We start from the raw sequence: 17,974 nt of genomic DNA on the forward strand, positions 1-17,974 counted from the left end.
GGAATGAAGCGATAAATTAAGCTTGTCACCTCTAGCGCATAGTTTATTTCTCGAGATGATATGGGGGACAGTTGCATGACCTGCCAAGCAGAAGGTACACCCCTTCCATGCATTTCGGGTGTGGTAGTTTCGCCACTGTTCATTTATTAATACTAGCCTTGCACATGTACAGTCACCCTAACTGCATCTAATCATTCCTAATTGAAATCTTTTGTAATAATTTATTTTTCTACTCGTTTTAAAGCCTCTGATTGGTTTGATTAGAATTCTACTTGTTTTGTGAATAATTTAGCTGTGGCAATCATAGACATTGATTGATTGAGATGCCTGGCTATATGTTGCTCTAATGCTGTATGTTGATTTAAGCGAGTATTCAGCAAGTATACAAACATCTCTCGTTTGTCATGTTTTATTGCATGTAAATACAATTTGTTTTTACAATGCTTACTAAGAAAAAAGCATTTGAGGGACATTACAACAATGCCAATACATCCACTGAACCTCATTGTCTATTTGTTCAACAAATTTTGTGCTATGGTTTCACGAAAATAAATAAAAAATAAATATTTTTGGATTCAACATTTTGCGAGGAAGCTGAGTGTATGGACTCTATAGAACATAAAAATTGAAAATGAAAGCTGTAAAAACAATAGTTTTGTACAAGATGAATAATTCAATTCATCGTAAGTGCTTTGTACAATGTATTCACAGTGTGAAACAGCAGACAATATAAATAAAAAAATGATTGTAGATGACTGATAATGGGTCAGGCTTTGTCTCACCAGTCTTGTGGGCTATTCTTCAGCAAGCTATCATCCTAGCGTGAATGTTCTTTATTCTTTCTGCGATACATTTTTTTCCCTTTCCGCCTCCTCGGTTTTACTTTTTTATTTGCATGTCGTATCCTATCACCAGTGTCTATATTTAAAAATGGATTATTTTCTCCTAAATCTATTAGCATAGAGTCATGAAAGCTTTCTGGATTTGAGTTTTTGGAAACAGGTGCTTCCTTTATCGCGTTTTCTATGGAGCTTAGAATTATAGAAATATTATTGCGTTCTTTTGGTTTTTCTTCGGAATCTCGGGGGTCCTTTAGTGGTTTGTTGGGTTTATTGCCCCTAGCTCTAGTATAGGGCTTGTCTCTTATGTGAGGCTTTCCTATTTCTATACCAGATGGCAGTTCAGGAGCGTCTGTGCGTGACTGGGTTGCTGATGTTTTAAATCGAGAAGATCTGTGTTTAAAAGACATGGCCACCTTCGGACGTCCTCGGCGATTTAATGCTATATACCATTTGTCAATTTTGTGTTTGTTCTCAGGGTGTTGAACGCTATAGTATGTGCTCCAGTCCTCCGAATGCTCATAGTCCTCATAGAACTCGCATTCCTCTGTTTTCCGCTTCTGTAAAATTAATCATTCAATAAATCTTCATTTGGAGTTTTGGTGGCAAGTTTCATGCTTGTCTGAAGGGGGACTAAGTCTGTGACATACCTAATTACTATGTTACAGCAATTTAAGGGTTGGCAGAGTGCCAAAAAGATGAAGGAAATTCAAAGGAGTGGCGATATTGCGAAAGAACCAAGGCTTTTGACCTTGGCACTTGGGCTAAGATAAACAGTCTAGCCTTGACTAAATTAATTGAGCAGGCACTAGGAAAGAACAACCTTGATTGGATAGTTTAGTGTACTAACGAATGCCATTGTTACACTATTTTTTCACAACTAGTTTTAGTCACAATATCTATTTCCTGAAATAGATATTGTGACTATAATATTGGAAAAATAGAAGGAAATTTAAGGAATGATATACAATTTAAGGAACGATATACAATTTAAGGAACGATATACAATTTAAGGAACGATATACAATTTAAGGAACGATATACAGTTTAAGGAACGATATACAATTTAAGGAATGATATACATTTTAAGGAACGATATACAATTTGTGGGATGGCAACGCTGTTTAGTGAGTATCACTGGACAATTTATCAACATCAAATCCGACTCCGCACTGTATTTATTCACAATTGTTGTTTATCTATTGCGGATGTCCTTTGATTCAGGCTCATAAGGTGACTCTGATAGTGTCGGTTAAAATTTGGAGCTTCGAAATGCCTGCTTAAGTTATAGTGTGGACATGATACAAGAGAACAGGAGCATATTGTGTGGCCATGACACAAGAGAAGAGGAGCATATAGTGTGGCCATGATACAAGAGAACAGGAGCATATTGTGTGGCCATGACACAAGAGAAGAGGAGCATATTGTGTGGCCATGACACAAGAGAACAGGAGCATATAGTGTGGCCATGATACAAGAGAACAGGAGCATATTGTGTGGCCGTGATACAAGAGAACAGGAGCATATTGTGTGGCCATGACACCAGAGAACAGGAGCATATTGTGTGGCCATGACACAAGAGAACAGGAGCATATTGTGTGGCCATGATACAAGAGAACAGGAGCATATTGTGTGGCCATGACACAAGAGAAGAGGAGCATATTGTGTGGCCATGACACAAGAGAACAGGAGCATATTGTGTGGCCATGATACAAGAGAACAGGAGCATATTGTGTGGCCATGACACCAGAGAACAGGAGCATATTGTGTGGCCATGACACCAGAGAACAGGAGCATATTGTGTGGCCATGACACAAGAGAACAGGAGCATATTGTGTGGCCATGACACAAGAGAACAGGAGCAACAAAAGGAGCAGCAGCAGAAGAGCATCAATAAAAAAGGTCACGATAATCAGCAGTTAGCCATTGCAATCTGTCAAAGCTGATAATCAGCAGTTAGCCATTGCAATCTGTCAAAGCTGATAAACCGTTAAAACGAATTGAGCATTAGGACATCCTGCGAGACTATGATATTTTTTATGAATGTATGAAAAAAGGTCAAGTTAATTTTCTCGCTCCCATTGCGGCATCAGCCCAGCTGAGTCAGATAACTATTTACCCACATGGCTAGCAAATTCTTAGATACATAAGTATGATTTCATTGACTGCAGGTAAAAACCATGTTCGACTAACAGTAAGATCTCTTCAGTTTTTTAGACAAGCTTTGTGAGCGACAAGCAAAAGCAGTTCTATAGTTTTTTAGAGAAGGAAGGAGTAGAACCGCAAATGCCGTTAAGACGATAATGAAAGGGAATTTGAATGAATTCAATTCCTAATATGTTCAAAGGTAAGGTAAATCATAGACAGGTCGTGTGATGGAGAGTTTGACACGTCTAGCTATCCTCGCTGTCATGTATATATTGCAATGCACTTGATGTTTACATTTACCTGATGGCTTCTTGTATAGATTTCTGATGAGAGTTTTGTTGTTTGACCTGATCAGTTACAGACAGGGGAGTGTTTATTTATAGTCTCAGCGTTGAATAAATCATTATAATTGAAGCCACCAGATTTTCAGCTCATACAAATATGTGGCAAGTGGGAGGTAGGCTCTTGTCTAGTTCTCTTTCACACACAGTTTCGATGACACAGATTTGGAGTTGCACACATGTACCGTGTGATAAGTATTTCAGTAGATAAGTAGAAGGTACTTACACCGCCATAGAGAGCTCCCCTCTTGTCCATGCACAACCACAAGTTACTTTCTACTCCTTTAATTTCCACTTTAGCTTCTTGTCCGGAGTTGCTGCTATCTGACATCTTCAAAATGCTTGATAGAGTCAGGATGGTCGTTACAAACTCGAGCATGGCTACAAAATTTATCAATTGATAAAATTATTTATTAGAGAGCTACACACAGGTCAAAGGTCATGAGTTGTACCTCTAAGAAAGGCATTACTGCATTAAGACAATATGCTGTAATCTAAAAAGGCATTTACCGAAATAATTTTCTAAAATTTTTGGCATCGCGGGTTAAGAAGAGATTCGTTTCTTATATTTGCTAAAATAATTTAACAGGTGATAAATAAAAACATTCTGGAAACTTTAGTAGTAGCTGAAGCCAGTTGCAAACTGTGTGCACTTATTGTGTCTGACCATAGATAGTCCACAGACTTATCTCTTCAACAACTGCTAATGAGGGCAAAAATAATTATAACGTTTTTGTGCACAAAAGAAAAATTATCATATTTCTGTATTTCTATGTTATAATGAAGTTATTTAATTACCTCTAATGGAATGATAATTACTGCCTATTGTTCTATTATTAGGTGAAAAGAACTGATTACTCGAAGCTTACAATCATTCAGACGATTCCCTTGATCGATAGTTTACTCTCTTTGCTGCGTTCTCATTTATCAACATGATTACGACTCCTTTCAAGTCGGTCAAGACTTACAAATCGACAAACAATAGACTCTGGTATTGATGATTTATGCAAATATAAGGCCAAAGATTTTGGTTTATGCAAGTGTAGAAATGAGATTTACAAAAAAGAATAGTGGTAAGCTAAGGTCTAGTCTATCTGCTGAGAGCTGGCGCGTACAGCGCAGCTAAATTGTTCAAACTGTTCAAATTGTGTTGCGCATTATTCAAACTGTTACTAAGGATACAGTGGGCAGGTTAGGAGGCATAATTGAGGTGTTGCGCGTCCTCTAAACTTAATGATTGATGAAGATTAACCGAGTTGGACAGCCATTTTCAGCTAGTTACCAGCAACTAACAACTGTCATTTCAGCGGCTATGCATAATTTAAGCCTCTGCCAATCCAAGTTTGACATTTCTGAATGATTGCTCGACACCATATGTAATGATAGAGAAATAATGCAACATTGTTTAATATTATCATAGAAAAAGGTCTCCCCGTCAGACGATAAGCAAAAAAAATTTAAAAGGAGTTGTACCCTCTCTCTTAGTGAAATCGGCGCAAATCTGACACGTATAACAGATGAATGAATATTATCCGTGGGCTTTTCTATTTGCTTTAAAAACTTGTTAGCACTTGTAGCAAAGAGATGGGCAACAGTCGCCATAATCTGTGTGTTGAGAGTGTTCATTATACTCAAGATCTATGGGTGAGAATCAAAGTAGAGGTGAGAGCAAGAAGAAGTGCGAGTCAACAGTTTTTGAGCTTGACACTTGTTCAAGTGTCGAGTATAGACATGTATAGTATTCCCCTAAAGGCATGGACTGCGGCAGCTGAGACACGCTACTCAGCTTTCAGGAGTTATCTCCATCTAAACTGATAACTAGTTGCACCACTTAGAAATTAAAAGGCATTGTGTGAGTTAATATCTGTACTAATAGCAGTTACTCGCACTTAAATAGCCTGTGCTCTTGCATCACCAGCATCAACTACTTTCATCCCTGCACACCAAATCTATAAGATAAAATCCTCACATTTTACCCACCGTATTTTTTGGCAGAAGTGTTGTGAGACTTGAGACCACTGACTGTGCCATTAGGCCAGATGTGAAGAGTATAACCTGTCATAGAGTTGAGATATTTCGTCTGACTGTTACTGCGCTTGCTCAGCTGCAATATCGAACCCTTCGGAGAGGTGGCTATAGCATCAGCTAAAGCTGGTACGCCAACTAGAGAGGTCAAGGTCGGCGCGGCTCCTAATGCAACCGCTGTCGCCATAGGAGTGTCAGTACACCACTTTAAAGTGGGGCTATGCTGTACGAGCGCTTCAACGCAATGCTTGTTGAAGATCTTCTGGAAACTTCTGCTCTCTTCGATGTATTCTTGCTCAGTGAGAAGATTTGAAGTCATAAAGTATTTATAAATGTCCAATAGACAATAGAATGTGCAAGGCCAATAGCTAATGAAGGCTGGAAACAATCCAAGTCAATAGAATTCGCGTACTTCCATCAAGTTTTTCTCCAATAATTGTTAATTAGTAGTGTCTCTTGTTATAGAGGTAGAAAGATGATCCTCGGGTCCGCTTCGGTAACAATGCGTAACAATAGATTATCTTTTTCCAATCGCTAATTGGCCGATCTGTTGATTGACGGAATAGAATATTGAATCCCTGGAAGCCTGTGGAAATCAGAGATATATATATTAATAATTAACTCAAATACAGAGGATTAATTATGTCTTTGTTAAGTATTGGCTAATGAGGTGTGGTAGTAACTAATTAGGCCGAGATTTATTCTTGACCAAAGAAAGTCACCGGCTTGGCAGCACTGTATTTAATTGTCTACAATACATATAGACATGTACGCATGTATATGTACGCATGTATATGTACGCATGTATATGTACACTCGCAGCCAGTGCACAAAGTCTGCTTTCCATTTCGCTATGCTCTGCTGACAAAACATTTGACACGAAAGCCTCCCGAAGGGAAAAAGTGAAAAGCACCCATTTGAATTTATTCTGTTTATATAATAAAATGAATTGGAGCAAAAAGCTGCTGGCTCTCCGTAATAACACAGCAAAGTTACATCACCAGATTTGAACAGCTGCTGCTTGTACCAGCAACCTGCAGCAGCCGCTCTAGGTCAGCGGTGTAGGTGTTGTTAGACACTGACCACGTATGCAGCTAGCAAAAGTTTGTTTTCCTAAACTGTTAATTGAAATGTTTAATGCTACCAAAATCATGCTGCCTTAGGAGGTGTAAACACAGGGTAGTTGCCTTAAGCAGCCAGACTTACTAGCCAATCTCTGTTTAGCTTTGAGCTCTTGCAACCGCGTCTACCCAGTTGCTCAATCTCATCCTATTTTATGTTCTAAAGGCCACGCATGCCGATTTTTTCATTGATTCTGACCGAAATCGCGAAATGAATGAAAAACAAAGAATTATTTGGACAAAATCCACAGAATTGTTAGAGGTGTGCACGCACACCGAAGTCGTCAACAAAACGCTTTTAATTGGCTAAACAAATTATTAGCGAGAGCGATTTTAGCAGCTTTTGCAATTGGTATAACCCAAGACACGTATTACGTATTACGATACACAAAAAAGTACCAGTGCAATTCAACATACGATGCAACTGCCTAGATTGCGCTATCGTTGGTTCTGAATCGTGGCTACGAATCGTGTCGTTTTTAATAATAACAATTTCTTTTTTGCAGCAAAAGTTCTGTTGTAGAAAGATTTGCCATCTTTAGCGCAATCAAGTTAGTTTCATCGGAGTTCTATCCCGAATTGCGTTAGTATTTCTCTTGCGTGTTGCGTTATGTGCCTCGGACTACATAAATTGTAAACGCTGCTAGAATCATGCTCGCTAATAATTTGTTTAGCCAATTACAAGTGTTTCGTTGACGATTTCAGTATGCATGCACAGATCTGACAATTTTGTGAATGTCATCCGAATAATTCTGTGTTGTTCGTTCATTTCATGATTTCGGTCAGAACCAACCAAAAAAAATCGGCTCGTATGGCCGTACCTTTAGTTTAGAAAAGCTACCTCAAAAGTCGCTTTTGAGGTAGCTTCAAATTTTACAAAATTTTGAGAGTGGCCATGTTAATAAGATGAAGATCTTTGTAGCCAGTTGATTAGATAGTTGATTCCATCTGCCAGGAGTCCGGATTGTAAAATATTTATTTCGGCTGCATACTTTGTTAGAGCCGTATAATTTGTACCCTAAACTGGTAATACTATCTTACCTATCAGATACAAGGGGATAAAAAGCTAACCAGCTGAGACATCCACAAAATGTATCTAAAAACATTTCCGTTCTTCCAAGCATACCAAGTCACTAAGCTACCTTGTGGTGGTTAACAACGTTTAGATGGCACATATACTTGACAACTGTCGCTATAGGTATGACCAAAACATCTGTATTTCTTGAAAAATTGATGAGAAAACAGCGTTATGCAAGAAACGAGTGCGACAGTGTGACAGGCTCGTGCCGGCTGCTTGTCTTCCAAGCTCTAGCTCAAGTGAATGTATAGGTGCTTTTGTTTTGGCTTTGGACAAAACGCAATGCTAATTGTTTATGATAGCTGCTAAAGGCTTCTTTGTACTCTACTGCCATCCAAAACAGGTGTTTTACTACATAGACATTGTTACTAGATCATTGATGATATGTTTGGCCCTTTTATATATTGTTACTACATAGCGTCTCTCCTAGCTAATCAGCCTTGTATCCCACTCACCCCAATCACCAAAAACAGTTTGTGTTGGATTATTCCAGATTGAATACTTCTGACCTCCTATAAGAATTACCTTGTAGAAAATTTGGCCTCGCAATAGAAAATAACTATGTCTTCAGGATACGATTGCACCTGTCGAATTATGTTAGCAGTGTGGCTAGAAGATAAGTACAAATTGACGACAGTTTGCTGGGATTATCAAGCTAAGCTCACTGGCCGATCTTCAGACTAGTACTCCTACCGCAGCTATAGTTGCAGACATCTGCACTAATTTATTGACAGGGAATATAGAGCAATCTAAATTTGGAGGAATGTGTACTCATTTTGTAAACCATGGAAAAGTATGTGATGAAATTAGATACGGTTTGGGCTTATTGTGCCCAAGGCATACATTGTATCCTGGGACTGTAGTATGGGTGGGGTGCGGCAGCGCATTTGGTTGGTGATACAGCCGTCAGCCCTGTCTCGAGCTCCCAGTTTGCTGGCAATCACATGTCAAGTATTGACACATAAAGGTTAATATTGTGAAAATAATTTGCATATGTTGTTTAACTTTACATAAGATAATAACGATGAGAAGAATGTGAGGTGCTGAGGTGTGTCGTGCAAAAAGGCAAAACAAGACCAAGCGAGTCATTAAATATGTCACAAAAAGTGACTTGGTTATTAATTAAAATCCATGTAAACTAACTGGAAGCTATTGAATTTATAATATGAGTTTTCCTAAATTTCTGCCTAGCCTGACAATAAGGTAGCTTGGGAAGCACTTTAACAAGGCCACCATATTTCATCATCTTGCTTATAGCCTCTTCACCATTCCGACTATCATCCCGACTACCCAAGTAATACCAATGACTAGAGAACCTCAAGGGCTTGCTGGCCTGGCTTGCTGGCAAGTAATATCTTTGCATAATTGGTGTCAATCTCTCTCTCTCTCTTTTCCCATTGATCTTGTTACCTCCCTACTTTTATATACAATATCTCTCTTGTCTGTATGTCATATAATTATTAGCTTGAAACATAAGCTAGACCAGAGCGTTGGCTTGCCGCATCCGTTGCACCGACTGCACTTTTCCAGACCAGGTGTCAGAGGAGCGCACAACCTTTTTACCTCCTCAGTGGTCTTTGAGTAGTCTGTCAAACCAGTGTCAGGGCTTGTGAAACCTTTACAGTTAGTGGCAACGGAAGCTACTTTGTGGTTCGTGTTCCCTTTTCAACGAGGTTGTTTGTAACTTGCATGCTAATACGGGAGACTGTAAATAGCTATGTCACAGACACCAGTATGTCCAAATACGGCAACAGTTTCATTCTCCAATGAAACTGATCAGCTAATATTGCGTTTAGCCTATTGTTTACTTTTGACTCTCCTTTCGTCAGCTGTCACCTGAGTCCACGATATTGATTGCAGCCAAGACTTGTACTTCTTGAGCTGCATTGGAAGAAGACAACTCCTCAATACAGCAATCACTGCCATAAATTATATAGATAAGCCACTATACGTGATACGCGTTCATAGAAAATATGCTAATCAGGAATGTGCTGCCTTTGAGACCTGATTTTGGGCAGCTTTCCAAGCCAGAGCTAGAGACGGTAATCTACCTTTCGTTATTTGCAGATTATATCATGACACATCCTATTGAGCTGTGATGATACACCCAGAATGGCTACAGATGCTGTCTATACCCTATAGAGATATCTGATTTGTACCTTCGAGACAGCAAAGTCCTGAACAGAGGAAAACAAAAGTATCTTTGACGTAAACGGCAGCACTTCTGATAACAGTCTTTGTATTTAAGGCCACCCAAGAAGGCAGCTGTTTGCAAAGCCTGTCACAGCTTCAGATCTCAAACTGTCGCTATATGTCATTAGTACTCCGGTAGAGCTTAGTAGTGCCGGTATACCTTAGAATAGCCTATATTTTCCCGACATCCCAAAATCATTTCAACTCTTATAAAAAAATTCCACAAATGCTTGGATTTCTGATGTCAGACAAATCACAGGCTAGCTAATCTTTAGCCAGAGGTCGACACACAGGCTAATCTTTAGCCAGAGGTCCACCACCTGTCTTAAATTCACCTTGGAATGATATCTGCTCACAAGTTTAAATGAATGTTTGGCAAGAGTTAAAGGAAGCTAGGAAAAATTGGTTGAAGACAGTTGAAATGGCAGGAGCAGGTGCTGAGTGCCTCTCATCGGTGGCAATGCTTCAATTACGCCTGGTTATTGCATAACATTTGTAGACATAGTCATTGATATTATTAGCTGGTTCATACAGGTGGTTATGTCCTCCGCACTGTTTCACAAACAGTCTAACTAGCCAAGTCAGCCACACAATTTGTCAGAGCATTCAAGCGGTGCACTCAGTGAGCTGACATTGCTCTCAGCATGCAAAACTTCAGCTATCAGAAAAAGCATTTAGTGAGGGAATAAAGACTTTTTACAATCCTTCTTTACAGAAAGCGAACTAGAATGTACTATTTTTAATTGCTGATTTTCTACTACGGGAATAATGGAGATATGAAAAGCTTTCAAATGAGGAGAAGGAAACTCAGAGATGTGTAACACCGCATGAGCTCTTTACCATCCCTTAACTAGCATCAGCTAATGAATAGTTCAGAATGTTAGGCTAGCCGTTATTATTTATTAGTGTGACACATACAGGAATGCAAGGGGTAAGCTTGTTCGGTATGCGTTCCACTCATCTATTCTCTTATCCAAGACCGATTGCAATAAAAAAACAAGTGGCATGGACGGTGCATTCTTATTGATAGACATTAAATTGTAGTTAAATTGTGATGAAAGACAGTATAGGCTTATCAATGAACATATGCTATATGCCATGACTATGATGCGGGTGTTGGTACCAAGTTCGGCTGCATTATTTTCATCTGTGTCACATAAGATAACGCTGTATCTACAGTGAATGGTGCAATATCAACTTGAGGAGCTGCTAGATATTTGAAACGCTGACCAGTATATCAAACCGTAAATCATTCTGAATAATTCTAACCTTGTCACTTGAATAAGTCGAAAGCACTTTATCATAGGTGAGCGAATATTTACTTACCAACTATTAGCAGTGTCAAATGTTTGTGTAATCCTTAGAGATGGTAATAATCCAGTATTGTTATAATATAGGCTATATCCTTATAAGGTGTTTGACTCTGGTTAGCTGACCGCGACGGAGTCACCAAATACCTGTAGAGAGTTTACCAGGTATATCCAAGTTTCAACAATGTTGAAAAAGCATATTAGATGCAGTAGCAATATATGATGCCCTTATCTTCCATCCAATTATACACAGATTTTAAAGCATATACACAGAGTAACAGTAGCTTGGTGGATGTTGTATACGTGCAGTAGCGCTTCTATTCGCTGATGGAAATTTTTTCTAACTTTAAAAATTTATCCTGTGTTTAAACAGATACGCGAGAGCATAAATACTCCTGTCACTCTAGCAGAGGCTCGTCGACAACTGTTCTCGGTCAAGTTCCACTTCGTATGACGCGCTCTACTGTATAAACTGCAATACTAGCACGAGGCGTTACGATGGATAACCCATTTCGGACTGAGCCATGCTCTACCGCGCATGCGTCTTTTCGCGGCTAAACAAATCGCAACATGGCATCCTGTCATCGGTTGAACTTTTCACTTAGATTTGCAAACGAAGCTCGAATATTTGTCTCACACCAATGGACAAAATGCAGCAATAGAGTGCTGAAGAGTTTATCAACAGGCGCAATAGGAACTTTGACAATATACTGTTTTCACGAATTTGATTTTCTTCATGGAAAACAACTTGAAACATCCCGTTGTCGGTGTAAATGTGCTTGCGAATGTCAGCTGCTCCCAACAACCAGCTGCTGCCGCAGAACCCTACATCGAGAAACAAAAAAAGTTACTCAGTGTGCCTATGAGAAGCATGCGTTTATAAAAGGACCTTTGCGCAACGTAATAATCTCTCCGCAAGTACTATACGAGTTGGCTACAAGCATAGTTGTGCGATCGCATGACCAAGCTACTAGTAGTACTCGTACTATATTCAACTCTCTAAGCCTATCTAATGCCAAATTGTTCTGGAACGAGCGTATCCAGTGGCTGATAAACTCTTTTTATATGCATACTGACAATATTTTTCAAAATCATCGATTGAATGCAACAGAAAAGTCTTCAGAAGAATCAGAAAAAGATACACAAGAAACGGTGAGAGGCGTCATTTATTTTTTATATAACGCACTTTTGTAGCGTTTGCGATCATGAGTGATGCTAGTTGGTTAATGATTGATATGGTTAATGTTTTACTAAACGATGTGTATATCTGTAAAGAATGCTAACATTCAGTACTTGTATCCTTGCGAACAATTTATTTTTACTTATTTTACTCAATTTATTTTACTTCGTCTTATTCTTACCCTAGGGCTGATATTCCTCCCGAAAAGGCCGATTAGGTTCGGCCCAAAATCACGTTTTAGGGGGAGTTTTTAGACCATGGAGCACTGTCAGTGAATTTGCTTCTTTAGGAGGTTTCCACAGACAAGCCAGTAAAAGGGCCCATGCTCATTAAGGTTTTATTCTGCCAAAGTAATAACAAGAAATTGCACTGAAATTCCAGTCTTCATTTTAATTCATATTGCATTAAAATCTGCATGCTTGCTGCCGGGAAAGTAAGGGAAAAGAAACAGTCGACACTGCATCATCTTAGCAACCCTTTAGCAATATACTCAGAATGAATGATATGATATTTCTTTCATTGATATTCATTATGTTTTCCTTTGTAAATGAAAATGATGATTTGATGGTTGATGTTTGGAATCAGTTTTATTAGCCCTTTTGCAGGCATAGCGACAATTGTCGTTTTGCGATACTGAAGCTAGTGGGCAGAGCGACTATTGTCGCCACACGAACGGTTTTTATAAATTGATTTATGGTTAGCAAAATGCCTCTTTTAGTTTAAAGGTTGACTTGCAACAAAATTCACATTACAGTTATTTGGTATCAAAAGATTTGCCATGTCTTACTCTGTTGTGTGGTAGGTGCCAAATATGTGGAAATGTGATTAAAAGCTCTTAAAAGCTCAAAAACAAAAAGCCGCCGTAGATTGGAATCTCTTGATTTCGATGACGTATCCGTGGAGTTTGGTTATTGTCTTGTCATGTGATGTTCTCGCGTGAATTGAAAGGCCAATACAAAGCTCAATATCAAACTTATCGTAGCAATAGTTTAGGACAAACACTTCGGGTTTTACCTAAGACCCCGTATCAAATATAGATGCTCGCTACTTTACAGTTTCAGCTTGGCCATTTCGTCCGACAGTTCAACATACGTGTACATGTCCGAGTTGCGATCATAAAAAATGTCAAATTCTGAAAAGTTAAAACCCTGGCGTTTCGAGCCTGACGCTCTATCTGAAGAAGATCCTCAACAGAATCAAACCTCCCAGCAAGTAAGCACCGCCACTAGCCAGCTCTTATGTGCCAAGCTAGCTAGTAGTAATAGTTTTAGCTTAAGAGTGATAAAACGAATATTATTATTATATACATGTATATGAATTTAATGATGATAATTATCGCTTCATATTGCGAAAAAATAATTACAGATTTTTCTCGAATGACAACATTAACAATTTTAATATTTAAATCTAGTGCTGCACTGATATACTGTTGGATAACATCGACCTGATGTATTAGCTATGTTTGCATAGACATATCTATTCATTTCTTTAGGAGCTAATACCACCGGCTACAGAGTCTGCAAGCGCTGTCAAGACATGCCATCTCTTCCTGAATGTTTGTGCTGCCATGATGCTGAGTTTGCGCATCGTCTCCATGACCGCGGGGAGCATGAATGCCTGTGTATGCATCTTGGTGTGGACGAACTTGTGGCGCCTGGACCCCTTGAGTTGAGGTGGAATAATTATCTGCGATATCATAGTGAGTTGGATTTTCATTTAATGCCAACAACACCAAAGCTATGCTAATGTGTCAAGCATTATCTACAATTCCTGTGTTACACATTTAATGCATCGGCTGAACACACATATTCTGAACTCGTGGAACACAAGGAGAACTGTTATATTTGGCTTGTACACTTACTACAGTATAGAGTGTATTAGTTTTATGATTTTATTATATAAAGATCGAGATTATTTTGATGATCAGCAATTATTGTTTTTCAATAATTGTTTTGGTAGATAATCTATTCCCATTTGGAGAGCCATCGCCAAATGCTCGGAAAAGGTTGTGTGCATACCGCAATCTTGTGTTTTGGCTTATGCCGCCAATTCGTCGCGGTGAGCGACGGCCTCTACCTGCCTGCTTGGTGTCTAAGATTCGGGCTCTTTTCCCACCAACGGATGATGAAGAAGAGTTTGCAGACTACGTCTTCAAGGGCTTCTGCTATGGCGATGAAGAGACTCAACGACTTTGATTGAGAATTCCAGCTCAACTCTATATCATAGGTGGTACTCATTTTTATTGCATTGTCATTTTATTATTTTACTTTTATTCAGGCTAAGCCACATGGTGACTACACACCATGTGGCTAACAAACTAGTTTTTGTTAGTAAATTGCTGTTACATTGCCTTCATATTTAAAATCACATGATTAATGTGCATAAATCTGCCATCACTGATTTTATAAAATAAAAACAAATACATAGAGGAAAGCATATTAGTTTCACCGCTTACCATCGGTTACTTAGACACCAAGCAGGCAGGTAGAGGCCGCCGCTCACCGCGACCAATTTGCGGCATAAGCCAAAACACAAGCTTGCGGTATGCACACAACCTTTGTAACAACATCCATTGTAATGGACCTCACTCTCGGGCCGTGGGAAATTAGATCGGACTGGCATCGCTTGAAGCCTTCCAGCTCCATGGCGTTAGAGCTGGTGGTCTCCGTTGACTGCAAAGTAAAGAAAGTTACAACCAACAATCACTTTCACATTATTTGAATGAATTTTTTAGCTAGATCAGCAACTTCATGTTTATGTATTGATAACTATTAAAATATTTGGGTTTTTGTCAGGCTGTGAAGTAAAAACTGTCAAAGTTTTACCTTGACAAGATGGCTGCTGACTATTAAACCGCAGCTCTGATCCATCATAGTGTAGGCCCCGTATAGTGCGCAATGCCCCGGACTATCGCATCTACCGTCACCTGCCAAATCAAGCTCCCAATCGATTGCTGCCATCAATCACTCGTTATGCAGGGTGTACTGCTCAGCAATACACTGTAAAATATTGTAAAACTTCATTATACAAGATTAATTTGTATCATTATCATTAGTCTAAGAATGTAGAATCCTCTTCCCCTTTTTGTGTTATATTATGATGAAGAATCAGAATTTTAAATTATAATATATTTCGCTTGAAGGATGACATATTTTCATTTCAAGAAAAAAATTGTTTCTAAATGTCGTTATTCAATTAGTTTGCCAAGCTTTTACTCACATTTTCCAAGTTTATGGGTAAATATTAACACTCACACCATGTAAATATTCTCTTTGTTGGTAGAGGCAAACGCTGTGGCTTAGTATCGCGATGTTCAAGAGCGACAGAAAACGGAGGTTCTGCGTAAGGCATCCACCAGAAAAGAGTGATGCAGCTGCCAGCAGGGTTTGATGACGTGAGCTCTGTTCACCCTAGCAGTTGTTTCCCAAGTGTACGATTGGTGACAGGAGGCACATGTAACCTTGAACTCTATCCATCCGCCTTCTCACACCATCGTGAATGAGCAGGGGAGGGCGCAGGTGTGGCAGTGAAATAGTCGCTGGAGTGCTGTCACACTTACTATTATTTTCTCCACTTTGAAGGAGGATTCGGGTCTGAAATCACAACACAATAGTTGACTTGCAATAAGATTTGTACAACATCATTTCCTGTTATTATATCATATTTGCTTGATCAGAAAAAGAATAAATTTATAGCCATGCAATCATGACACAGATTTTACAAAACCTTATCGAAATCCATGATATTGTAAACATAAAAATGTGAGTAATAACTCTATGAATATTCTTTATATTTTGTCAAGTTTGGTTAAGTTCAGCTCTATCTGACATGTAATTGAAGAGTGTTTGACGCTGGCCAACATAGCGCTCAAACTCTTCCTAGTCTTCAGTGATTGGCACAAACTCTTCATCATCTAATACTAATAATAATCATCTAATAATATTAATATGTTATTAACGATGATACCAGAAAATGACAATAACTATTTTATATAACATATCTATAAGTGAGTGGGGTTAAGAAATTTGCCAAAATTAATCGTGAAACCTAACATTATTTTATCAATTATAGATTAATATATTACGTTTTACAGATAGATATGCAGTATGAATTAGTTTTGTTATTATAATAAGAATAATACACATAATTAAAAAGATAAAATACTAATAATATCATATTACAATTAAATGACATTAATATTGTAATATTAAATATAGATTAATACAGTAGTATTAGGAGAATACTAGAAAATAACCCGGGTTACTACTACTAATACAAGTGGTTCATAAAATAAATTACTCACGTGCTTTGGTGACATGTGGAGTATGCAAACAGGTTAGAAAACATGTCGTCTTTGAAATGGCGAAAACAAAGGTAAGAGTAAGCAGGCGAATAAATAAAGTTTGTCACATCCAGCTTCACTCAGTTGCTCCACGCCCGGTGAAGGTCTGGTCTTTTCTCTGCTCTTAGCCAAGAAAAAAGGTGCGTCTCAGCTTGCCAGCTGCACAAACACGATGTGGCGCGTTAGTGATTATGACGAATTGAAATTAACAAGTTTAATACGAGAAAGCGTATCTGTTATTTGCGATAGATCAAACTTGAACTGAAACTAACAGTATCTGATCATGTGACTTACAATTCCCGCCATATGGCGCGAACAACTTCTACAGCATTTTTCGACCATCATAGCGGACCAAAAGGCTCATCATTTTCATCAGAGGATGATATGCAATCGTTCAAACTAAGTTAAAAAAAATTAAACATATTTTTATGCTTTGTTTTGAGATATCAGTGCTCAAAGTTGCAGCATTACGATGCCGATAAAATAGACGCGTAAGAACAATAGACATGGTTTTTATTGCAAGCATGAAGTATATTTGTGAAAATAGTTCGATGAATAAGGATGCATGAAAGTGTAAACATAAACCATCTCCCACACATACGCCACATTTAAGCCGTTTTGGAAAACGAATCCAAACTAGGGCGGTCTCGTGTCGCTGCGATTTTCTGTTCATTTTTGAGCTTTTCAGAGCTTTTAATCACATTCCCACATATTTGGCACCTACTACACAACAGAGTAAGACATGGCGAATCTTTTGATACCAAATAACTGTAATGTGAATTTTATTGCAAGTCAACCTTTAACTTTTTTACCAATAGTAAACTAAAATATATTGATCTCTGTTAGCAACAAAAAATAAGCTGTTTGCAAAAAAAACGATCGTTTTTGCAATACTGAACAAACAAAAAGTCCGAAGTAAAAACCTATTTAAATAAAATTGATAATTTTGTTTGTAGCTTTTTTGCTTTATTAATGCATGAATCATATTGGATGTTTAGCGGGGTGTGGAACCTTGGCGCCTTCTAGGGAACTCCCAGTGTTTAGGGGTGTATTTCAAATTGACCAACCAGGTGTTTGGGGGTACAAAATCCAAATTCAAATTGACCAACCAGGTGATTGGTGGTACAATATCCAAGTCTGGGCCTATCCAGGTGGGTGTTTGGAGTATCAGCCCTGGGATTCTTACACTCATATCTTTTAACGTATTGTGTGTGTGCGTGCGTGCGTGCGTGCGTGTGTGTGATATTTTTAACTGAAATCTTTGTTTCTTACTATTATTAGACCAATGGTGAAAACAAACAATATACATTGTGGACCTGCGAAAAGTTGCAAGTTTTACTTCTGTGCCTTTACAGAAATAAAACTTTACATTTTGGTTTTATGTTTTGCCCACCCTT

General features: G+C 38.5%; 2 protein-coding genes across 2 annotated transcripts in view; one reads left to right on the forward strand and one right to left on the reverse strand.

The window, feature by feature from the left end:
• Window positions 1–47: 47 nt before the first annotated feature.
• Window positions 48–11,461, reverse strand: LOC137405575 (fibroblast growth factor 5-like). Its single transcript, XM_068091869.1, has 4 exons — window positions 11,072–11,461; window positions 5,309–5,939; window positions 3,555–3,709; window positions 48–1,399 (listed from the first exon to the last, which is right to left on the reverse strand). Exons 2-4 carry the CDS (start codon window positions 5,670–5,672, stop codon window positions 818–820), a joined length of 1,101 nt encoding a protein of 366 aa, XP_067947970.1. The 5' UTR covers window positions 5,673–5,939; window positions 11,072–11,461; the 3' UTR covers window positions 48–817.
• A 151-nt stretch (window positions 11,462–11,612) lies between these two features.
• The window catches only part of LOC137405723 (calcium uptake protein 3, mitochondrial-like), a 112,923-nt gene continuing 106,561 nt past the window's right edge, over window positions 11,613–17,974 (forward strand). The window contains exon 1 of the mRNA XM_068092088.1: window positions 11,613–12,207. Within this exon, the coding sequence (XP_067948189.1) occupies window positions 11,626–12,207 (582 nt within the window). The 5' untranslated portion in view covers window positions 11,613–11,625. The remainder of the gene's footprint in view (window positions 12,208–17,974) is intronic.

Source organism: Watersipora subatra, chromosome 10 (assembly GCF_963576615.1).
Source record: "Watersipora subatra chromosome 10, tzWatSuba1.1, whole genome shotgun sequence".
Lineage (NCBI taxonomy): Eukaryota > Metazoa > Bryozoa > Gymnolaemata > Cheilostomatida > Watersiporidae > Watersipora > Watersipora subatra.

Coding starts and splice junctions, on each gene's coding strand:
- LOC137405575 (XM_068091869.1), bottom strand. CDS start 5,672: ATGACTTCAAATCTTCTCACTGAGCAAGAATACATCGAAGAGAGCAGA. Junction 3,710..5,308: donor CACTTCTGCCAAAAAATACG/GTGGGTAAAATG, acceptor TAAATTTTGTAG/CCATGCTCGAGTTTGTAACG. Junction 1,400..3,554: donor GGGGAGCTCTCTATGGCGGT/GTAAGTACCTTC, acceptor TTAATTTTACAG/AAGCGGAAAACAGAGGAATG.